General features: G+C 45.7%; 1 protein-coding gene across 1 annotated transcript in view; it reads left to right on the forward strand.

The window, feature by feature from the left end:
* Positions 1 to 24,849, forward strand: part of SPTLC3 (serine palmitoyltransferase long chain base subunit 3) — a 143,058-nt gene that overhangs the window by 99,214 nt on the left and 18,995 nt on the right. The window contains exon 9 of the mRNA XM_069547112.1: positions 3,874 to 4,000. Coding sequence (XP_069403213.1) covers positions 3,874 to 4,000 — 127 coding nt within the window. The remainder of the gene's footprint in view (positions 1 to 3,873; positions 4,001 to 24,849) is intronic.

Below are 24,849 nucleotides of genomic sequence, written 5' to 3' on the forward strand. Positions count from 1 at the left end.
CATAGATGGCAGCCCACCAGGCTCCCCCATCCCTGGGATTCTCCAGGCAAGAACACTGGAGTGGGTTGCCATTTCCTTCTCCAATGCGTGAAAGTGAAAAGTGAAAGTGAAGTCTCTCAGTCGTGTCCGACCCTCAGTGACCCCATGGACGGCAGCCTTCCAGGCTACTCTGTCCATGGGATTTTCCAGGCAAGAGTACTGGAGTGGGTTGCCATTGCCTAAGAATACAGCTTTGTACCCTCTGACTGCACTTCAGGGACCCTCAGCATCCTCCCTTGGTCCCTAAAACCCTTCTGATTTCCATTAGACCATCAGTATTTACCAGACCCCTGCTGCATACTCACCACTATAGATTTTAAGAGAGCATATAATAAAGTGTGTAACTGCTACTCTCAAGGAGGTCCCAGTCTCTTTGGAGAAATAAGAGTAACATACAGGACACGTTTTGAGACTGATACAATTCAATCCATGGTTTAGAACTGTGAACAGGTGTGTGTATTAGAAATTCTCCCCTTCCTCTCCTCCCCCCAGGGGTGCAGTCTCTGTGGATTAGGGGAAGTGCCACATGAGTAGCAATGAACACAGTCTTCTCTGTACTCCCCAGGGCCTCCCCATCACTGTACCAAGCCAGCTCCTCTGCTCTGAAGAAATAATATAATCTGATGTTAAAGGGTGAGAGGAGGGGGGACTCTAGAGCTAGACTCTTTGGGTACAAGTCCTCATTATCGCGCCACTTTTTGGTGGGATAATGTTCTGATCTGTTCCTTAACACAGTGACCCCACCTATAAAGTAGAGATCAAAATAGTAGCTAACTCATAGCGTTACTGAGAAGCTAAAATGAGTTAATGCATTTAATTATGCATGTGAAATGCATTTAAAATCCTACAGTGGCGCCTCAAGCAGCACTTGGATATCAGCTCTGGGTCCATCATGGCCGGTCAGCTCTACCATCTCTACAGTGAAACACTGTTATCATCAGAAACACTGTTTCTCCCTTCTTTGAAGTGCCTCTTTTCTTTTCACTCTCACTGTTATCACCCATATGGATGGGGGAAGTGTTGGGGTGCAAATCTTTGATGCCCAGATCTACCAATGTGTGGAGGCGTACGCATACAGCATGACCCTCTGCTGGACAAGGGGGCTGGGATAAAGACACACCAAGTGTCTGGTTTTTGCCCCCTCCTCCCACCTCGTGCTCCGAGTGTTCAGACTCTCTGAGCTGGCCGTCCGTTAACAAGAGCCACCAACAGCACCAGATATTCACTATGCAGCAGATGCTTTTCTAGGCACCATGTACATGTTAGCTCTAATCCTCATAATGACCCTGAAAAAAGTATAACTGTTATCCCATTTCTCAGAGAAGGAAACTAAGGCACAGGGAAGCTTAGTAATTTGCCCATGGTCTCAAATAAGCAAGCGGCAGAGCCAGGATTTGAACCTAAGTGATCCAGGCTCCAGAGCCTATCTCGTAACTCTGAGGTCAGACCTGCCCTGGAGGGAGCGACCCCTCATTACCTGTCTTGGAGACATTAGCTTTTTTCGTCCACCTTCATTTGGCTCCTCCATCCTGTGCTGATTAACATGCCATCTTTATTCCTAATTTTAGCCCATGTCCATGCCTCTCCCCTCGTCTGCAACTATCCAAATCTAGTCATCCTTCAAGGCCAAGTCATCTCCTTAAAACTCTCCTTCCTGGACCACAGGAGCCCACATCATCCCTCTTCCTGCATCCCACCCAGCATCCAGCATCAGTAGAGAAAGAAAACCCCTGCTTCTGCTCATAGAGGAGCATGAAGAACAGCCTGGCTGCAGCTCCTCTGGAAAATGACCACCTCTTTCTCCCTGATGCTCCCCCCATCCTCCATGCTCCAAAGTGAACTTCTTGGGTACCATGTGGTCAGTGCCTCCGTCAGGTGATGAAGATGCTTATAAGACTCACTAAACAAAAGAACAAACAGAAAACTTGATCTTGGTTTCAGTGCAAGTGGAGAATGGCTGCCAGGGACTAGGCTTTCTGTCCTCCTCCCCTTCTCAGGTTCCTGCACATGGAGCATAGTCCAGAGCATCTCCTTGTACAGACTTGCTGGAAAGAAAGATAGAAGGAGCGTGGAGGCAAGGGGGATGGGGACAGAAGTCGGGGGGAGAAGGGAAGGAAGGGAGGCAGGGGGGAAGGAAAGAAGGGAAGAAATAGAGAGGAAAGAAAAGACTGGAATGGAGAGTCTAAAAGTAAAAGACCTAAAGAGGAAACCAGAGTAGAGCGATGGAGAAGGAAAAGACACAAAAAATCAGGACTGAAGAGCGTGAAACGCAGGAGAAAGTCAGGGGAACAAGAGTGCCGGGGAGGGAACTGCAGACAAGGATGCTCCGAAGGGAGCAGGGCAGGCGGACTGCAGGTACCTGGTCCCCCAGGGGGCCAGGCAGACGCAGCACACCAGCAGCCGCCTGGGAGGCAGGCCACTGACTACTGCGTGAGCATTTAGGAAAGCGCACAGTGACTTCAGGTACTTTACTTACATCACTACTAGCTCATAGGAAGATGAACAATGTACAGTTAAAATGCCTGGGTAAGGGCGCATGGCTGTGAGCTACCAGGACACCCACCCTGAGAGGGAAAAGTGACAGGCGGGCATGGTGCCAAGCACAGAGGTGGGTGTGGATGTGGCCAGTGCAGGGGGATCAGGAGGAGACGGTCTGCTCAAAGCAGAGGTCCCCCCAGGTCACCTTCCAGGCACTGACTGAGAAGACACTGAAGTGGGGTTCTAAGCTGTCTCATGATCCTGGAAGATAAGTGACCACCGCTTCATGGACCCCACTGCTCACTCCGAGCCATCCTGAGCACAATAGCGTTTCTGCAGGGCACCCCGAGGGTCCCGGGCTGTGAGCCATGAGGATGTCTTCCCAGGCGGGCTGAGTGCCCCTGGGTGCCAGCGCTGAGCCTCCCCTGACCACATCACTGTAGAAGGAGGTGACTGGAGCTCCTTCAGGCTCTCAGCATGCTTACCTCTGACCTCAGGTTCAGGCTGATCAGGCATGTTGGTGGAGAACCATTTCCACCACCGTAGGGACCAGCATCCTGCAGCGAGTCAGCACTCCAAAGACTGCAGTGCAAAAATCCCAGTGGTTCTCTCCAGCCCATGGCACACTGGAGTTTATCTTGTCCTCACCTCCATGTTGGGTCAATCTCTCCTCTCCCTTCTGCTGCTCCCTTACACTGGAACTTTTCTTTTTATCTTTGTCTTTCTTCAAGACACAATCCCACTGCCTCACTGGAGCTTCCCATGTCTATTCCCAAGCAGCACATCCCCTCTTTCTCCTCTGCCTTCTGGTAGCCTGGCTGCATATATTAGTCTGCATATCTTGTTACTTTCCCTGCCGTTACTTCTTCATGGGCACAAGCTCATGTACTATGCTCAAGGACAAAAATAAAAAGACACATTTTAGATCCTTTAGAATGTGTAGAGGGTACATATTCTTTGTACCCTCCTGAATGCTAAACCACTGCTTGCATGACCTGGATACCCAAACAAATGTCTAGGAGGCTGTTTTTCCTTTACACATCTGGTTTTGAGTTTCCCTGGTGGCACAGATGTGAAGAATCTGCCTGTAATGCAGGAGACCCAGGTTCGATCCCTGGGTCGGGAAGATGCCTTACAAACCTCAACTCCAAATCTGGAGCTCCTAGTTTTGTATACCTTCTATGTTGTTGAGGGAGAGGCTGAGAAGAATGGGTAGAAAAAACAAATAGCTTAGTCCTGCGCCTGGAAAATTAGACCGCATTCAAGAATCAAATGTCTTCTGCTGTAATGGATGGAGATGGGTCCACCAACACAGATTTATTTGCCTTCTGTTTGGATTTCCCTCCTTCGTTAAAGGACCTTGTGGATTATTTACGGACTCACTCCCATAGCGCTGCTTATGCCACATCCATGAGCCCCCCGGTAGCAGAGCAAATCATCAGAGTAATGAAACTCATCATGGGACTAGATGGGACCACAAAAGGTAAGAGGGTCTGCAGCAAGCCCATCTCCCATTAATTCCTTTCCTGGACCCCTCTCTGTCTCCCTTCTGCCCCATCAACCTCTCCCCTTCTCAAATACACTGCTTTGTCTTAATGTACCCAATTTGTAAATTACGCCATGTGCACATTAATAGTACATAAAGTGTAATAGTGCAGAGTGCATAAATGTTCTGGAACTGACATTAGCACACAGAAAGGGTGAGCAGGGCAATGCTTTCTTAAAGCAACAAACACTTTCTAACTCACCTCTTCATATGATCAGCAAATCTGGAGGATTTTGTTTAATTAGTCATGTTAAAATGAAGCCTGCCTTGGTGTGCGTTTGCCTATGCTTTCTGGCGATGGTCATTTGTTTCCCTGAGAATGAACTAGTCAATTTAATATTCTTTTTTTAATCCCACGCCCATCTATTCATTCATTAATTCATTAATTCATTTCTTCATACATTTCCTCAATCATTACTCACCAGGGTTTGGGGAGAAGGAATTCACCACTTCCCATTCAAGTATACAGAGAAAACACTCACAACAATAGTTGATCAGCCATTTCTCTGTCTCCACGGCCAAGACGTGCTACTTCATTTGACTCAAATGAGCTTACTCTTTTTTTCTTTTTTTTTGAAATATGCTTTCATCAAGGGCTCTTAGACTTCACTTTCTATCTTTAAGATATAGTTTATAGAGCTTCTACTGTATACCACAATAGGGGACAGTGATGACTAGGGGAGATCTTGCGGTCAAGCAATCTAGTGAGTGTGTTTATAGAAGCAGCAAATTATTCTGGCCCTAGAACTGCCCCTGGGCTATACCATCCATGTGCCCTGCCCCACCTCCGAGCTGATGTGAAACCCTACAATGCTTAGTGCGATGTTCTGAGCGAGCCTACTATTTCAGTAAAAGTATGAAGAGATCCATCTTTGTTTAATATTATTAAAGCAACAAAATACTTGATTCACATACACTTTGTACCCAGAAACCTACCATGTAAAATGGACTAGAACAGGGATGACATGGATAACGTAGTGTCTTTGAAAAAGTGTTACTCGCTCAGTTGTGTCTGACTCTTTGCAACCCCATGGACTGTAGCCCACCAAGCTCCTCTGTCCATGGGATTCTCCAGGCAAGAATACTGGCATGGGCAGCCATTCCCTTCTCCAGGGGATCTCCCAGGCCCAGAGATCAAACCAAGTCTCCTGCAATGCAGGCAGGTTCATTACCATCTGAGTCTCCAGAGAGGCCCTTACCTACCTCCAAACTGATGGTCCCTGATGCCCTTCCGCTGAGCCCTGGTGCTCCCCGGGTCGCTAGGTTGAAAAGAAATGATAGACTTTTCTTTTTCAGTAAAGAAAAAATGGATTTGAGGGTGACTTTGTTCCTCCATGTAAAATGTAATGATTGACTAACTTCTACGGTCATTTCCAGCCTTGCCTTTGGGGTTTTTATGATTCTGTGTCTTATTGAATAGTCAATGTGAAAAGGAAATGTGATTCCAGTCTATCCATGGTGCAGTGCTTAAGGGCGTAAACTGAAAGCAGCTGCCTGGACTTGGTTCCTGGGATACTGCTTAACTCCCTCTGTGGCCTTAGGCAAGTGTCTTCATTGATCTGTTCAACTCTAAGTTACTTCTCTGCTTCAGCTCCTCCAGTTGCAAAATAAGGGAAACGCTATTGATGAGCTAAGGTTTTTGTGAGAATTAGGTAAAATAAGACATAAAAGATTTCATTATGACTGAAACAATTCTATCTATGATAAACATTATATAATTGCTTGCTAGATTACTTGCTATTATTCCTGAAGTGTTCGAGAAGTATTTGGGCTACCTCAGGGATGCTGTAGGAAGGATTCTTATGATGGAAGTGAAGTAAAACTAGATTTCCTTCAAGGTCCTGGGTTAGTCAGGATAAGGCAACTTATGCCAGTATAACAGATAAGCCTGGAAAATCACAGTGACTTCACCAAACCAAGGTTTATCTCTTGCTCATAGGTCTAATATCAAATATAACACAAATTGGACAACTCTCTGTCCACTTCCCCTCATGGGAAGTGACTCAGGCTTCTGCTGGCTTGAGGCTTGGCTGTCTCAACACATGGCCTCCACAGTCACCATGGTAACAAGAAAGAGCATCAGCCTAGAAGTAATGCTTATCATCTCCTTACCATCCATCAGCCAAAACTAGTCACATGACCCACCTGAATCTGGGGAGGTGGTGGTAGTAAATTAATGGGCATGAATATGGACATGAATAAGCAGATATTATTCAATCTTTTAAAACTGAAACTCAAAATAGACCTGTCTCCATTCCCACATGAGCTACCAGGTTATGTGAAAAAATTAGTTTGGAACCACTGGTTTCTTGCAAAGTCGTCTTAATGATATTCTTGACTGCATGGATTTCTTAATGAAAAAAGTTATTTGAGACTTAAGCTAAAATGCAAGTTAAAGAATTGTACTGTGATGACCAGAATTATCCATTGATCTTATTTTAAAGACAAATAACTAGAAAAAGTTTACTCTGAAAATTAGCCTATGTCTTCATAAAGATCATTGACTTTTTAAACCCTGTAGATTATATGTTTTATGTTTTCTTTTTTTAATTAATTAATTTATTTTATTTGAAGGCTACTTTACAATATTGTAATGCCTGTAGGGTATATGTTATCATCATCCATTGATTTACACATTCCCAACTCGACAATCTTTTCCTTTCTGCCTCTGCACAGCTTTGCCACTTTATCACAAACAGAACTCACTCTGTTTGATCAAAAAGATCGGCAGAAAAGTTATATTCAAAGATATGATAGTAAGCCCTTTGATAGCCACCTGTCATCAGTTTTTCTCCCTCCAAGGAGGGAGATATTTCCTTTAGTTTTCTCTCTTAGCCTCTTAATTAAAGAATTGCTTGGTCATTATTTTTACCTTCCCAGTTAAAATGTCTCTCTTCAGTCTTATTGCCATTTTCAGAGGGAACAGAAAGAAAAAAATTAGAGAAAAAGCTGTGTGTACAGTCTGTGTCCTCAGAATCTAGATAGGGGAAGCAGGGAGAAAGATTGAACAGTTTCTTTTCAAAGAAATGAACAAAAGAAAGCAATAGAAAAGAAAATTGATAGAATCATCAGCCAAGTTGCAGATGGTTCAGCCTGACATGGCTTTTGAAGAATTCAAAGGTACCCAGTGAATGATCACCCTGGCCTCATTGACAACAGTGCCTGCTTTAAATAAGATAAACAAGACTGGTTGGGAACATTGCATTAACTCACCCCTTTCTGCAGAGATAGACCAACTCCCAGGGTAAAGTTGCCCAAAGCTCAAAGGACTGCACTACATCAACCCCGAGCTGCCTTACAGGTTCTGAGAAAGTGCCCTGCTCTGAGCCTTCATCTTCAGCCTTCTCCCCTCCTGCTCTGATAGGAGCCTTTCAAGGCTTTGTTTTCGGGTTGAGTTTGGGGAGCGGTTGGCCAGATCCGTTCCTTGATGAATGTCCTCACTTTAATCTGCAAGGCAAAGCCATACGCTTCAAAGAAAGGCAGGCTGCAGGAATAAGGTCAGTGTTCCTTTGAAGCCAAGGTTCAAAGATGAAATAGCAGTCCCAGTGAAATGACAATGTTTATGCACAAACAGCCACCTTGACTGCAGCCAGGCTCCTCGCGGAGCTAATACACACAAGCTGAGGGTCTGCAAGCCGCCCAATCCTTTCCTCAGCACTGAGGCCCTTTCCATCGTCTGGCCTATCGCCCTGTACAGCACAATGAACCCAAAGTGGAGATTTGGTTTCTCCATCCTACCGGACGTTGAGTGGTCCACCAGCCAAACACCAACACTGTGAGCCCCTCAAGGGCAAAAGCTGTGTCTTATATTAATCTGATATTCCTCTGAGTATCCAGCCCACTGCTTGGCTTAATAAACATTCCATGATTCAACTTTCACCTTGCAGGCCCACTCAATTTCAGGTCAGTGTTTATGCTGAACAAAATGGAGGGAATGTTTGTCTCATAGGACTGGGAGCTGGGGGGCAGTCCCACGCCAGCTGTGGCAACCGCAGAAGGGGTTACTTAGCGATGGGGATTGCTCAGAGATGGACACCACTTTGGCAGTGGTCCAGAAAGATGGCAGCTCTGTCGTTTTCTTTATGGCCCAGACAGCCGCAGGAGGGTGAGCCCCAAGCCGCACCAACCTCCCCTGAAGGAAGGATTGTCTACAATTGTCATCTTATTACTTATTTAAATTTTTGATGCATATTTTTCAATTAATCAGCCAACATTCTTTTCGAACCCCTAATTGGGGTTCTCTGCCCCACCCTCCAGCTCTGGGTAATCTTTCACTTTTCAGGGGAAACAGAAGTTGTATCACATGGAGGGTTTAGGGAGTGTGCTTTGCAGCCAAACTGTGCGGGGCCCGGTCCCCGACCCACCACTTGCTCCATGAAATGGCCAGTTGCCTGCCCTCTCTTAGCCTCAGTTGCTTCGTTATAAACTGAGGTTTTGGAAGGATTAAGTGATAGAATACAGAATAGTGAATGCGGCATGATGCTTGATGCGTAGTAAGCACCCGATAAAGGCAAACGATTCCTTTCTCCTCTTCCTTCTCTAGTTTTTCCAACAGTGTTTATGCACCCTGGAATCTCCCCATCTCTCAGGCCTTACACCTGCTCCAGCAGCAAATCCAGCAGCAGTTCGTTTGACGTAAACCCAGATGCGGGTCTTCTCACACGCCCCACCACCCCCTCCATCAGCTCTCACTTGGATCACTGGAGTGATTCCCCACTCCCCACACTTGTTGTCTTGTGACATTCTCCACACAGAAGCAAGATTCCCTTTTTTAAAAAACTCACTCAGACCAGATCACTGCTGCACTCAGAGTTTCCCACTGTTTTCCATCTTAGTATAAAAGTCCAGACTGTGGCTTCAGGCTTCTTCTCCTGATGTGACCTTCCACATTTTCCACCGCTCGCTCCCCTGCTTGGTATGCTCAGAGCAGGTGGTGTCCTTACTTTACCTGGAACCCAGAGAACAGCTACTACAGAGGAGGGTCTTTGCGTTTGCTGGTCTTCCTGGAACAGCATGTTCCAGGGACCCGCGTGACCTGCTCCCTCACTTTCTACCCATCTCTGCTCGGAATCAGCCTCCTGAGAGGAGCCACTGGGTCCTGAACTGCACACCCACCGTGTATCCCTCTAATCCTCCTCACCTTGCTTCAGTCATCACAGCACTCATAAGCACCGGGCAAATAATCCACAGATCTGCCTATTTTCTGGTTTCCCTCGCTAGAATGTGAACTCCAGGAGAACAAGCATTTCGTTTTAGTCTTTACACTGAGAACATTGCCTGGCAGTGACAAGTTCTCAACAAATATTTGTTGAATCCTTCTCTCGTTCCCTTTCAGCTCAGTAAATAAAAGACCCTTATCTCCTCCACACCTCTGTGCTTGATTCTCTTCCTTCCCACCTTGTAAACAGCATTGGCCCCTTTTCTCAACTATGAACTTGATCATTTCGTCCCCCGTAAAAGCCTCCCCACACCCCTCCTTTTGTTTCTACAGCCATTGAGTCGCATCCCTTCCATTGCTGCAAATCTTCCTGAAAGAATGGCCCATGTGCCAGCTCCCTTTCTCCTCCCCACGCAGCCATCAGCCTTCGTCCTCTGGCCATTTCCCTGGGCTCTGTTCCCTCAGAGGTCACCACCACCCACCTACCCTGCCACTGCTCCCCCAGCCAAACTGGACGGACGTCTCCACCTCATCCTCCCTTCCTGAAAACAGTCTTCCCTTAGTTGTGGAAGACGCTCCTCTTTCTGCTTCTTCTTTCTTTGTCTGGCCTTCCTCTCCTTTACTGCTGGGGCCTCTTCCCCATCTACATTTGCCAGAATTCCAGCCTCTGCACTCTTTATGCTTTCCTCTGCACATGCTTGCCCCTCTGTTCCATTCTGATGTGTAGAAACATGCTTCTCAAACTTAAACTCACATCAGTCACCTGAAAAAGTGATGGAAAAAAGCTCTCCACCTCAGGACACACAGTGGATTGCTCCATTGGCTAACACATTCCTTGTCTCACCAACATGGCTGTTGGAAAAAGGATCTCTGTGATTTCATCAACTTTTCCTGCTGTTACTTCTGTGCTAGGCTGATGGAATTCACCAACTCTGTGAATCACAAAGCCACTTTTGCTATCGTAAAAAAGTGAAAGTGTTAGTCACTCAGTCACGTCTGACTCTTTGCAACCCCATGGACTGTAGCCCAGCAGGCTCTTCTGTCCATGGAATTCCGCAGGCAAGGATACTGGAGTGGGTTGCCATGCCCTCCTCCAGGGGATCTTCCCAAACCTGTGTCTCCTGCATTGTAGGCAGATTCTTTACCATCTGAGCCAACAGGGAACTCCCTTTGCTATCATATACATGGCAATATTTGATTTGTTTATAATTGAGTGGCCGATAAGTTTTCCCTAGAAAGGACAGAGTAGTGGAAATTTACATACAAGTGAAAATAGAGTTCCAATTTCTAGTATATAATATCCAACTTCAGTAGAATACATTTTCATTGTTGCTAATAAAATCTCCTGTGCTTAAACAATAAAGGAAAATAGACGATTCTTCTACAAATAGAATCTTCTAGTTTTCTTCAAAATCACACTTGTCTTGCCCTTAAATAGGACCTTCTGGGTGGCAGGGTGGGTGGCAAGATAGAATAATGAATTGCGTTCTTCCTTGATGTAAAGCAACTAGCTATACAGGATTTGACAGGATGAAGCACAATAAGCTGTCTTACCTTTGTAATTTAACATGTTTTCTCAGTATAGTATTCTGGGATTATTGCTGCAAAAGAGATGAGAGAAATAGTATTACCAGCTTCCCTCTTCAATCATCTTATAAATCAAACTTAGATATTCCAGGTATTTACCTCAATTCTCTACTTTCAATATTTCAATGTGAGACCCAGGCTTTGGTAAACATTAGCAGGAAGGTCAGTAAGAGAGGGATGGGGTAACTGACCCCCCAAATTAGATCTAAGTACCCCTATCATTGTGCTGATATAGGCATTCTTCCTCAAGCAGCGCTTCCTGTGCTCTTTAGAAAATAAAAATTGTGATGAGCCCAAGATCTGAGGAGGAAGTGTTAAATAGACATGCTCCCCGACAGAGGGCCTCCTCACACTGATTTTCTGAGATTCTTCTTATTTCTTGCATGACTTGAGAGGTATTCAAAACATTCTATCTGTGAAGAAGCTGTTACCTCAGCCCTAGGTTTCTGTTTGCATATCCCCATGCTATCTTTGGCAAGATTAAGGAATGAAGATTCAGCTAATGTGATTGCTCTTCTTTTTCCCTCTGCATACTGGCCTCTGGTGCGAGGAGGCTCTCCACTCTTGAACCAGGGAGGTGATGTCTTTTAAACCCACATTTTGATTAGATTATAGCATCACTAGTTTATGGTGACGTTGCCCATTCTCAAACTAAAACTGAGTGTTCTGTCCCTTCCCTGCAAAATCTCTGGTTCTATTCACTGAGAATATCCAAAGAGTTCAAGAGGACTGTGGTTTCTATTCAAAAAGGAACAACAGTGGAAAAGGGAAAAAGGATGGTTCTGGTGGATCATCCACCAGATGATGAAGTCCAGATCATGTTTAAAAACACAGATAAGTCAAAATCAGAGAAAACAATGGTGGTCCTTTCTGCTTTCCAGCAACTTCCACTTTCCTCATTGTTGACCCGTGGACCACCACCCAGACCTTCCTGGCTCCCAAAACCAGACTCAGAAGCCCTTGTGTTTTCTGCTACTCCAGCTCTGTCTCAGAACTTCAGACTGAAACTTGGGGACTGGATGAAATCTGGTCTCAGTACAGCTTGTAATGGTGGGGGGCGGGGGGCAGTGTTGATGCTGGAGTGACCCTTCTAACTTGTGCCACTAACCCTAGACCTTCCATAACTATCCTTTCTAAGTATCGCCCCCTCCCTTGTGGGTAACTATCTACTCCTTCATTCCACACCATTTTCCTCCATAGGGTCCATCACCACTTAGAATTATGTTCTTGCTTCTTTGGTGATGGTCTGCTCCCCCAGGAGAGTACGAGTGCCATGAGGGCAGAGACACTGTCTGAACCTCAAGCGATATATGCTGGCTGGATGAGTGACGCCCCCCATTCAGCGTAAGCTTTGGCCATATCCTATAACTATTCACAAGGCTTTGGTACCACCCTTCTGCATGCTTGTGATGTTTCCTCTGTCTAGAAGACTCTCATCTCTCCCCACACATCCACTATACCCACTCTTCATCTTCTGAACCTTTGTTCAGGCTTCTAAGCCCTGTCTTGATGCCGCAGACAGGAAATAATCCTTTCCTCCTCTGTCTCATGCAATCCTTGCCTTTTATGTTAGTCACACACACCTTAGTCCAGTCCTCCAAGTATGTAGTGATTAGTTAATTATTAGTAATTGTGCCTTAAGCATCAAATGGGCTTCCCTTGTGGCTCAGGTGGTAAAGAATCCACCTGCAATTCAGGAGACACAAGTTCGATCCCTGGGTCAGGAAGATCCCTGGAGAAGGAAATGGCTACCCATGCCAGTATTCTTGCCTGGAGAATCTCGTGGACAGAGGAGCCTGGTGGGCTACAGTTCACAGGGTTGCAAAGAGTTGGATGCAGTTGAGTGAGTGAGCACGCATGCAAGCATCAAGGATATGAATGAATGAAAACTGAATGACCAAAGTTAAGGCTAAGCAGAGTCCCTGAATTCTAATCACTCTCTATCAATAATTATAGTATCAGTGCTATAGAGGTTACTTATAGAATTATTTTGGTTCAAATACTGGAGTTATGATCACTTCCTTAGTAGATATATGCATAAGCCAAAATGTACAGTTCCTTTTCTATTATTTTGATAAATGAATAGTTTTACATGATTACATATGCTAAGGCTTGTTCTGGACACCATCTAATATAGAGATGAGTAAGCAGGATAATTCAAGTTATTGCTGCCAAATCACAGAAGCAAAAATGGAGTTTTTCCTTTAATTATCCAAGTAGTAGCTGAATCCTTCACTTAAGGTTTCCTATGAAGACACCATCCAAAGCTCAACTGTGCATTTGACTCACACAGTAATCAGCAAAGACTGGCACCAGCTAATCCTCTGTCCGAGCTGAAGTGTATTTCCAAAATACAGGTAAGAGGGTTTTCTTACACATCCAAAATGGCATTTTCCACTGAGTATGCTGAGGGGTCACCTGCCCTCCTCTCCCCTATCTTAATGGTGATTTGCACTTAGGATCCTTTTCAATCAAGAAATTTCATGTTTTCATGACATTCCCTGGCAACTAGTAATGAGAAATTGAGGAACTAAATTTCCCGCATAAAAATTAGAGTTTCCCTTGTTGCCATTTAGCCAACAGAAAACAAATGGTCATTAGGATTTTGAATCCTTGAAAATTTTTCATGGTATCTTTCCTTACAAGGTCAGTTTTAGTTAAGTTTAACTTGTTGTGGTAATAAAGTCCAACACAGAAACACAATAGACATTTATTTGTTGTTCATATAAAGTCCAAAAGGGATGTTAACCCAGCCTCCTTCCATCTGGTGGCTCCTCCCACTTTGATCTATGGTTTAAAAGGTTGGGGCAAGGAGCGAAGATGATCTGTGTGTGTGATGTTTTCAGGCGCCATGACTGAAAAGGCATGTTTCATTTCTGCCCACATCCTCTTGGTAGAACTGAGTCATGTGACCTTACCTAACCACAAAGGATCCTGGGAAATGAAATTAGCCGTCTGCCTGGGAGAAGGAAACGGGTTCGTTGAATAGCCAGCCAGTCTTTGCCACAGTACTTAACCTCAGTCCAGGACATTCTTTCCCCAGCCTTTCTGATGGATGTATATTGTGGGAAGACATTGTATATTTTAGACAGTTTCCCAATCTTTCTCTATTGACTTAGTAAACAAACTCTTGACCTGGAATGGAATAAAAGTAGCTAAAGAAAAAAGAACAACAAAGTCCAAAAGACTGAAGATGAATCTCTTCCTTTTATAGGGATTCTCGGGGCTTCTAGTCTGGCTTTTACTAGAAACACTTCTGCTTCTTTTTCGCAGAACCTGATCCCAGGCCATGGCAGGTACTGAGATTATGATGGCGCTAAATTCCCCAAAGCTGTGTACTTTTTGGAGGCAGAAAGTGGACCCTGGGCATAACGCTTCCCAGAAGAAACTAAAAAGACATGAAATTGGAACAGCTCTGGAAGTCAAGCCAGAACAGGGGAGAATGTGTATTTTGGAAGTGGTAACACACTCTCAGAAATTCAGGACATTTTGGGGGAAGGGAGGATGTGATGAGACAGAAAATTATAAATTGCATCTTTATCAGAAAATTATAAATTGCCATTTAAAACATGCAACTTAAAACCATGATTATCTGAATTGGGTGGGTTTATTTTGAGACATCCCAACTCTCTTATTCAGCCACACTTTGGTTATCTGGGGACATGGGCTAAAAGGAGGCAAAGAGGCTAAAAAAAGTATCAAACTTTTCATGTTCATCATATCAGCACCCAGCAGGTGACGAATCAAGGCAAACCAATCAAGGGAAAACTAAATTCTAAACCCAGGTAGGAAGATAAAACTAGCAATTTTACATAAAGATGGAATGTATATGAAAATACGATTCTATACAACATTGCTTTAAGCATTCCATCTATTTTGGGAAGCATTAAAAACGGTGTGCTTCTGTTTTGTACACGTGGGCGAATTCGGTCCACATAATTCATTCTTTACCATATCTGGGATTTTATTTAAATTTTTTCCAGAGGCTTAAATTTCTATTTTTTTATTTAATTCTTAACAGGGGTTGAATAAAATAGCAAGATCTTTCAAATAACTTCATTCATTTATGAACCTCAATCATTTTTCTTTTCTTTATCCTCTGGAGAGGAAACTTAAAAGAGTGAGACTTAAACTATAATACATTTGCACTGGAAAATCCAGCCATGCCTCATTTTAAAAATATTTTGTCTGGATTATTTCATTCATCCTGCTCATTTGTGAAATTTTATCGTGAGATTGGCAGGTGAGATACTGACCCCACTCCTAACCCGACATGGACTTGGAGAAAGTGGCCTCCGCGCCTTCCAGCTGTGACCTTGGACCTTTGCTCTGGTCCCTGGAACAGGGCACACATATTTTTACACTTGAGTTTGATAGGTTTAAAAAAAGGGAATACTAACTGGGAAGATTTAGGACTTTGAAGGCGGAGAGAAATCAGTCCACTGCGTGACAGCAATTCACTCTCCAGAGTGGAATTTTCTTGCTTTCCTCCTGTTTACATTTGACATGAGACTCCTTCACGAACTTCTAAGATATTGCTTCTCCACAGGGCAAGCTGTTTGGAGGGCTGCAAACCACGCTTCTCCATCCAAACCATCAAGCTTATCCTGTGGCCGTTCTTGCTAACTTACTCTTCACCCAGAAGCTCCATGAGGAATAAAGAGGGACAACCAGGCAGGACTGTGATCAGGCAGATGAAGCCATGATAATTAGATGCGGAGTTTGTAAATATCTTCTCAGCACCCACCTTGGCAGGGATTTTAGCGAATACAAAATGCACTTCCTCCAAGTCCTTTTCTCCCCTGAAACCCCAACACATTGTTAGTTCTGTCCCTCTGCAGTCCCTCTGTGAGTGCAGAGAAGTCCGCAGAGAATCCCACCTGAAATGGGCCGTCTGGAGCCCCTGGCATCTGAGACCCATGGCCTTGCTCAGGGAAGACCCCTGCCGCTGCTTCCTAAATCTGTTTGGCCCTTGGTTGCCAGCTGGAGACACAGAGAAATGCAGAGAAAGAGGCAGAAGGCGCAGAGGGCTGTGCTTTCTAAACGGTTACAGGCCACTGGCCTTTCAGCAACAGTTAATGCAGAGCAGATGGCAGGTGCTACGCTCGGCTGGCTCTCAACCACGAGGCTGCCTCTGTCCATGATTAATCACCTGTGCTGGGGGGTCAGAAAGTTCTACCTGGCCTGGGGTGGGGGAGCGACCTAAGGTTGGAGTTAGCAAGCGAAGTGACCGTCATTGCCTCTCGGCCCTATGGCTGCTCGCATGTTTTCAGGACCACTGCAGGGTGGGGAGGGCATCCAATAAACAGAATTAGCCAGCCCGTGGAACCAACCCTACCTAGGAGGGGAAGTTTGTCTGGTTGTGCAGAAATGGCTCAAAAACTGGTCCATAATGTTCTGTCCCTTCATTTACTTCCCCTCGAGTTAGCCAAGGGTAGGATTTTATGGCAGATCAGTAAATTCTGCACTTGCTTTGAGGCCTTAAAGGGTTTCCCCAGCACGACTGTAAAGAGAATCTGTTTGTCTTTTCCCTGGCACTGGGGCAAAAGGATAGTGTAGCCACTTCCTTCCTCCCATCCTACAAACAAGATATCCTTTTACAGCACGAGTCCTGCAGAAGTTTCCTCTTCACTTTTGTTTCCTCTGTGTGGATGGGGAGACGGGGGCGTTGTGATGTAACACACATGGAATTCTCTGTCGGTTCAGTCCAACCAGAGAAGAACGTGATTCCAGCTGTAGGATCTTTGAGGGTGAAGGGGAGTTGCTGCTACACATTGATCTTTGTTTTCCCTGTCACAGGTCGTTTTCAACTGAACACCAAAAATCACCAACACACTGGGGGCCGTACCCTAGCCCCACTCTTGTCTGGAGAAGTTGGGGAGAAAACCATTTACCCCACCAGCCACAGCTGGGGAGGATTAGGCAGGTGGATTTGTGGCTGTGCTCTGGGCGAGAGAGAATGTGTTAGTTCTCTGTTTCTGCATAATAGATGACCACGAATTTCAGGGCTTCCTGTTTTTATCTTTTGGCCATGCCACACAGCATGTGAGATCTTATTTCCCCAACCAGGGATTGAAGCTTTGCCCCCCTGCCCTGGGAGCACAGAGCCTTAACCACTGGACTGCCAGAGAAGTCTCAAACTTCAGGGGTTTCAAACAACACCCATTTATAATCTCACAGTCTCCTGGGGTCGGGAGACTGGGCAGTCTCTGGCAAGGCAGAAATCAGGGTGTCAGCAGCTTTCTTTGGAGCTCACCCTTCTCTTCCAAGCTCACATGGGTGTAGCAGAACCCAGTTCCTGAGGGTCGCCAGACTGAGATCCTGGTTTGTCTGTCAGCTGGGAACTCACCTCAACTGCTGGAGACTTGAATTTCTTACCATATGATGCCCTCCATTTTCAAAGTCAGCAGTGGAGAATGTCCCTGTTAAGACCCCTCCCTCCCTCTTTGAGTCTCTTTCTTCAGGGAGAGCCCAGGCCTTTCTCAGAGCTAACCTGATTAGGTCTTAAGTATTGGTTAATGCCTCTAAAATTCATTTTGCCTTTGTAAAATAGGACTTTATGTAAAGATTTCCAGTAGTTATAAGCTTCATCTTGAATACTCAGAATGAATGTTAGTCTAGTGAATACTTAGTTCTTGGAGATAAGAACATATAAAAAGGCATGTCCTAGGCACCAAAACAAAAAAGAAGCAAACAAAAACCAGGTTATAGGAACCACCAGAACGGCTGTAGATAGCGCAGGTCACTTCTGTTGGCCACAGCTTCAGAGAGCAAATCCAAGCAAGTCAGTTCAGTGCTCAGTGATGACTGAAAATGAACCGTTTTTAAATCTTTTTGAACCATAGAATTTTTTTCAGATGAAATGTACATGGGAGCCCATTTTATAAAGTCATTGTATAACTTTACAGCACTCTTATAGGACCAGTTGGGTACCAGACGCTCTCCAAAGTGCTTAAAATAAAATCCTTGTAACAGTACGAAAGGGACATGCTTATTATTGTTATTGTCATTGTCATTATTCACATTTTACTGGTGAAGAACCTTAGTTGCAGAAAGATGAGATGCCTTGCTGGAGGTTAGCAGAGTGGAGTTTGAACCCAGGAAAATCAGGCTCCCAGTCTTCAACTCTGTTGGTGTGGAAGCAAGTTGGAGGTGGGGGGTCTATTCCCCCAGCTGCTGAGCCTCCGCCTCACCTTTTCCCCGCACCCTCTAGGCTTCCTCAGTATAACCTGCCCAGCAAACACTCTGAGAACCGGAGCGTCTGAATACCGTACACACTGCCTCTAAGGGGCTGCCGAGCAGCTTCTTTCACGTGCACTGTCTCGTGGGGCCCTTTCAAGGAACTCCAAGAAGCCGATTCCTCAGCCACAATCTCTCCTCTGCGGCAGCCATGGCTGCAGCCGCGCTCTCACCCGTTTCTGCTGCCACCCTGGCCTCCTCCTGTGCCTGGCCATCTCCAGCCTTTCCTTTATGCTACTCCATGCGCCGCATGCTGCAACCTCCTCTCCCGAAACCCCCTAGAACCTGGCATCTCCTGTTCGCGCTGCTGCCTGGACCCTCTAGTGCCCACCAGCTCCTGGGCTGGCAACTCTAGCCCTCTGGGTCTTATTCCACTGATCCTTCTCCTGGCGGTGAACCAAATGTTCTAGGCAAGTGGGCTACCGACCCCCCTCTGGTGCACAACGTGTGTTCTTGCCACCTCCGGGGTCTTTGTTGCAAACTCGCAGAGCATTTCTTCCACAGGGCATTCAACTTTCTACCGTTTAGGATTATTAGATTAATTTTCCTCATCTATGAGCTCCTTGAAAACAGTAGACACATTCGTCTTTCAATCCTGCCACACAGCAGCCCCCGTGCTGAATAGCACTAAGTAGCATTCTCCCCAAAGTCCCAGGAGACAGATCGTCACCATCCCCACTTAACAGAGCAGTAAATTAATGCTCAGACATGAGTGGCTTGCTCATCTTCATGGCAAAGAGAAAAGGGTGGATGGAAGCTGACATACGGATCTGTAGATGGAGCAGAAAAATGCAAAAATACTCGGAGACAAAATTGCTCTCCAGAGTCTTCAATTAGAATCATCCTTATTATCTTCATAGAATCAGCAGCCGCCATAATTCATGACTACAAGGGCTGGTTTTGAACTAGGGTACACACCACAGTCACCCAGGGGAGGGCTTTCAAGAGGGTCCACACCAGTCCTGCAGGAGCAGAATCTCTGCAGATGGGGACTTAGCATGCTGCTGCTGCTGCTGCTGCTAAGTCACTTCAGTCGTGTCCGACTCTGTGAGACCCCATAGGCGGCAGCCCACCAGGCTCCCCCGTCCCTGGGATTCTCTAGGCAAGAATACTGGAGAGGGTTGCCATTTCCTTCTCCAATGCATGAAAGTGAAAAGTGAAAGTAAAGTCACTCAGTCATGTCCGACCCTTAGCGACCCCATGGACAGCAGCCCACCAGGCTCCTCCGCCCATGGGATTTTCCAGGCAAGAGTTCTGGAGTGGGGTGCCATTGCCTTCTCCTGGACTTACCCATGAGTATCCTAGAAAACAAAAAATTCCCTGAAGTCTCTGGTGTGTTCCCCTGATTAAGAATCACCAATTCACAAGGTTCCCAGAAGACTCCAGCCTTCCAAATTACCCTCATTCCCCATCATTAGTAACTAAGGAACTGCTCTCTATTTAAATGCAAATTAAAATTAAATCATATCACGTATTCTGTAAGGATTCAAGAAGCCCTGCTATGCACTGCGACAGGCCTGCTGACTCTGTCTCTATTTGTCTTACCGCCCTTCTCCTGTCTATTATCTGATATCTGCCCAGTCTACTGGTAGGCTGTGCGCACATGCGAAGTTGCTGCAGTCATGTCTAACTCTTTGTGACCCTGTGGACTATAGCCCTCCGGGCTCCTCTGTCTGTGGGATTCTCCAGGCAAGAACACTGGAGTGCGTTGCCACGCCCTCCTCCAGAATGTCTTCCTGACCCAGGGATCAAACCTGTGTCTTTTGTGTCTCCTGCATTGGCAGGTGGGTTCTTCCCCACTAGCAACACCTCAGAGGCACTAACTGGTAGATTATTTCTTGCCTAACTGGTAGATTATTATACAGCCCTAGAATTCTTTTATCTTCTCCTCCATATTAGCAGCTGGCCTTTCTCCGGTACACAGTGAAGGCTCTTCAGTTGTGAAATGTATGAACCCATGAAGCATGGGACTCACACCTCATTGGGAATAACTTTCACAGCTTCTTCAAAGAGCAGACTCTGATAAACTCGATGGCACCCCCAATGTCCAGGCCCACTGGGTAATGCAAAAGCCACCTCCCAGCCTCAGTCTCCTTGTCTGTGAAGGGGACCCCAAAGCACAGTGCCTGGCTTATAGTAGCTGCACAAGGGATGTTCATCCTTACCTCTCTTTGTGGATTAAGCCCCTGACGGTGTCTTTGAGCCGCAAGTGGCGAGGTAGAGGCATGGAAATGAAACCATCTAGCCTGCCCAGTCCCACTCCTGCGTGCATTAATGGGGGCATGGAGAGGCCTGGGCAGTCCTTGGCACATGTGCATGTGAGCATAAAACACGCCGTAACCTTGGAATCTGGACATCAAAAGGGAGCGCTTCAGCGCCTGATAAAAACGTGTGTTCCTTTCCGCAAACCACTCCAAACCCTGTTTTCGCCATCCCACTGGGAAGCTTGTCACTGCTAATGTGATTCTTATGACTCTTGCTGCTCTGTAGCCTCTTGATCTTTCCTGAGATCTCCCTGCCCCAGAGTGTGTTGGAAACAAAATGTCCTGTCTGGTGTCCAGAGCTTAAAATAACAGACATTGGGTTCCTGCTGCCACGCTGAAATTTTACTCCAAGGTCTCTCCCCAGCACCCCCGCCCCCGCCCCTCCCTGTGCCTGGAGGAGAAGCCTAGTGTGAGCATCAGACAAATAAATGGAAGGAAGGGGAGGCCGTGGACAGTTGGGGTGGGCGCGGAGGGGCAGGGGAGACCTTCTGAGACCACTGCGGGCACCCTGGAGGATCAATTTGGTTGTTAAGAAAGATGAACTTCTTAAATTGTGCGACAGGCTTTAAGGGAAGATTCTACCCATCTCTAAAGGAAAGAACCACCTTTTCCCAGCACAGCTGCCAAGAAGCAGGTTTGAGGTCTCCCAGTCTGTATTCTGCACTGGTGAGAGGAGCGCCATGTGTGTCTCTGTATGTGCCCTTTGCAACCTGGGGCATAATAAAATGAGTCTCCCCGACGGCATCTGGGTCTATGCACATTTCCTCTGTTAGACAGCGAGCTCGAAAAGTCTACAGAAAATGGAGAGTGTCATTGGTATTGGCTGGCAAACGCGCTGGAGCCTTACAGAGGGAAATGCCTTTCTCTTTCTTGCCAGCCGATGGTTCAACAGAGAAGAAATTTTCCTTCTTTAGCTTCTGACAGGTCATTCTGAGCATGTCCTCTGTCCACAGTGCCTCCTGGCCCTCTGAAGATGGAGTTGTCCCAAGCATATTTTTGGAAACTCCACTGGTGATTGTTTTTATTAGGGGACTGCATGGCTTTGTAGTGGGACGCTTAGGGTTTTATTTGTTTTCCTTCCCCGGCCCCAGCTGTTTTTGTTTTAACAGCATTGGAGAGAAGGTTAAACCCAGTCCATCCCTCAAGTCGGCAGAGCTAGAAACCCGAGTGGGCCGAATGGCACCCTACAGGTCATCTGTCCGATTGTGTCCATCCATGACCTTATCCAGCCTCACGGGAGGGGCGAGGTTGACAGTGGGTTGATCTCCAGTCAAGTGAGCATTTTGGAGCTGATAACTGTCCAGGAGCAAGTCACCCCCCAAATGTACCACTGGAGACCCCAGGCGTTCAATAACTGCTGGGATGTCATCTTGCCAAACAAGAAGCAAGGACAAATGCCCATCTTTTTACTTTCCCATGTCCCACCAAGGAGCATGACTCAGCCAAGACACGGCCAAACACAGCCACCCATGGCCTTGGGGCTGAACTGGTAATGGCCATTGTTTCTGAGACACTGAGTTTCCTTGGCTGCACCTGGTGAAAGCCAAAACTCACACTTGGTCTCATTCCCAGAGATGCCGATTTCATTGGTCTGGGGTACAGTCTGGGCATAGGGACTCTTTAGATGCTCCAAGGTGCCACTGAGGCTGCTGAGAACTGCTGCTAATGGAAAAATGTAACTAACCTTGTAAATATCTGTTTCCCAGACACAGTACTAAGCATGTTCCTGCACTAACCCCTTTATTGCTCCAAGTCTTCCTGTGAAATAAGGTAAAACTGAGGTTTTCCAGGTAAAACTGAGGTTTTAAAGCCTTAAGTTGTCCACGTGGAGTTTGGAGTTTCCTAGTCCATTTAACTCCAGAGCTTATTCCTTTTCCAGAGAACCAAGAATACAGCAAAATGACACAATTGCATAAGCTCTCCAGCACTCTACATAAGAGATCTGACCCCTAACTTATTTATCTGGGCGGGGCCTCCCCTGTCTTCTCTATAATGGGTTGAAGGAGAATCAGAAAGTATCTCACTAGGGACCTTATATGCTGCAAAGGGAAGGCCACTACCACTCCCAGCCTTCATGTCATCTTGGCATGCCCACCCCTGTACGAAAGGACAAGTGCAAAAATTCCTTCTACTTTGACACAGTGCTTTTCAAACAAGAAGCTCAAAGTACAGCATAATTAATCAAATCACCCACATCCTGCAGATGAATAGCATTTTATACGTACAGATTTCTCTCTGCCTCCAGGCCCGCCAACACTAGGAGAATGTTTCCAATTTTCAGAAGTGAGCAATAGAGTAACTGAAAGGAGGTGTATCTTGGCCAGCTCAAAAGACGTCAAGCCATCTATAGGAGTCCTACATGAGAAAAAGTGGTGTCCACAAAGTGTGTCATAATGGCCTGCCTGCCATGCTATGCTGCGTGCTTCAAAGAGGGAAAAGACGGCAAGAATAAAACATCCAGTTCTTAAGAGTCAGCTGCCCCTGTGATCAATATTCTGATCCATCTGGTCAAGTCTCCAAAGGATCTAGAAACCAGAAAGTGACGACGTTAGCTGGTGATCCAGTTACTTGGGTTAATCAAGGCAGAGAGGACAGACGGGGCTGATTAAGTAGCGGGGCAGCCCAATGATGGATGAGTCATTACGGGCAAGTGCAAAGATAATGCCATTGGGAAAAGCAATATAAGTCATTCAGGTACTACCAGACCAGGAAATCCGTCTAGTCCTAGAGGGGGTCATTTAGGAAGTATCAGACCCAGCCTGATGAACTCATCTATTCATTGTACAGCTAACAATCAACAGAAAAGCTGCACATACAAGGGGACAAGCCATATGGAATACATTTTGAAGACTGGGGTGTATATCTGTGCCTTCATTTGAAACACCTTCTTATTTTTTTTTTTTTATTTTACTGATGTATAGTTGATTTACAATGCTGTGTTAGTTTTAGGTATACAGGTACATACATACATCTGTTTTTAGATTCGTCTCTCATAGGTCATCACAGAACATTGAGCGGCGTTCCCTGTGCCATTAATATATAGTGGATCCTCACTGTTTATCCATCTTATGTAGAGTCGTATGTGTTCATTCATCCCAAGCTCTTGATTTATTCCCCCAATGTTTCCCCTTTAGTAACCATAAGTCTGTTTTTTACAAGTCTGTTTCTGTTTTGTAAATAAGTTCATTTGTATCTGAATCACCTTCTTTAAGCAAGTCCTAGTCCAGCCCCTCTTTTCTGATCCACAAAACCCTTGCTCCTATGTTCTCATCTTCCTAAGCACACACTGTTTCAATGTATGGACGAAGAAATTTTTTTAAAGTAATGACAAATATTTTTCTTCTTTACTTCTAGTTCTGTCCTTCAGATAGCTTCCTCTCTGTACCAGAAGACACTTCAGCATGTTCCAAAACAATTCTTTTTTTTTTTTTTTAAAGCACAAAAGAGGCTGTGTCTATGCAACAGAATTTATGCAAATGGCTCTACACCTCTCCAAGTCCCTTTCTTGGATTCATGTTGCAAATCTGAAATTTTAGGGGAGAGAGCTTATTGTTTCAAGAAGGTGGGTAGGAAACTAAAAGCCCATATGAATGAAAGTGAACTATACCTGCAACTAACTGTGTCTTTAAAACCAAGTCCCAGCTAGGAACCCTCACAGCGAAAGTTACCCATGAGTGCAATATCAATAACGCCAGTGAATGCCAGTTCTCCTGACTTCTTTTCCCTCCCTGATTGCTCCTGCTTTTGTCTCCCTTTTAAGCTCCTCTTCCCAAGCACTCAATGCTGGATTCTCCAATTCCCTGTACTTCTGGTGTTTCAGACAAGCTACTCACTGTTCCTTCTGTCTTGCCCTGCCCTCAACCACATCTTGCTGGTTCTCAACCATTCTGTTTTGCCTACAAACTATAGGGCCATTGCATCTGTTTCCTGGGTGAGGAATTCCCTCCTCTTTATTTTGGTAACCTTTGTCTATCTTTCAGATCTCAGCTCACTCATCACGCGTTGCTTTCCTCAGACTTGGTCTAAGCTCTCCACTGCGGACTCTCAAACACCACATGGCGTTCGTTACCACCCTCATCAGAGCTGCAACTTTACATTCATTTGTGATTCTTTCATTCATGCCCGTCTCCCCCCCAGGAGCCTGTTTCTATCTCTTTTCTCTCGTTGCTCCTATCTGACCTTGCACTGCCCACTTCTCTACTTCAGGGCCGCCCTAGCTTCCACTGACCAGTGACTTCCTCTGTCTCACAGATTCCAGTAATGCAATTTTCTCTCAATTCCCATCATTTTTTTGTTTTTCATCCCATTGTTGATTCTCTCTAAATTTTTTATAGTCGTGCTCTACTAGCAAGACCATCTTACTGGTCTAATTCATATGTATTATCTCTTTGGCAAACTTCTCATGAGAGACCCACTCACAGCTCCCTGGGCAGCAGCCAAATGAACTGCCCTTAGGCGAAGCGTGTCCTTCATCCATGGGCTGTTGCCAGCCTGGGGGGGGCCAGGTCAGCTTTCTCAACAAAGTACAACAACCAAGG

This window comes from Ovis canadensis, chromosome 13, assembly GCF_042477335.2.
Source record: "Ovis canadensis isolate MfBH-ARS-UI-01 breed Bighorn chromosome 13, ARS-UI_OviCan_v2, whole genome shotgun sequence".
NCBI classification, from domain to species: Eukaryota; Metazoa; Chordata; class Mammalia; order Artiodactyla; family Bovidae; genus Ovis; species Ovis canadensis.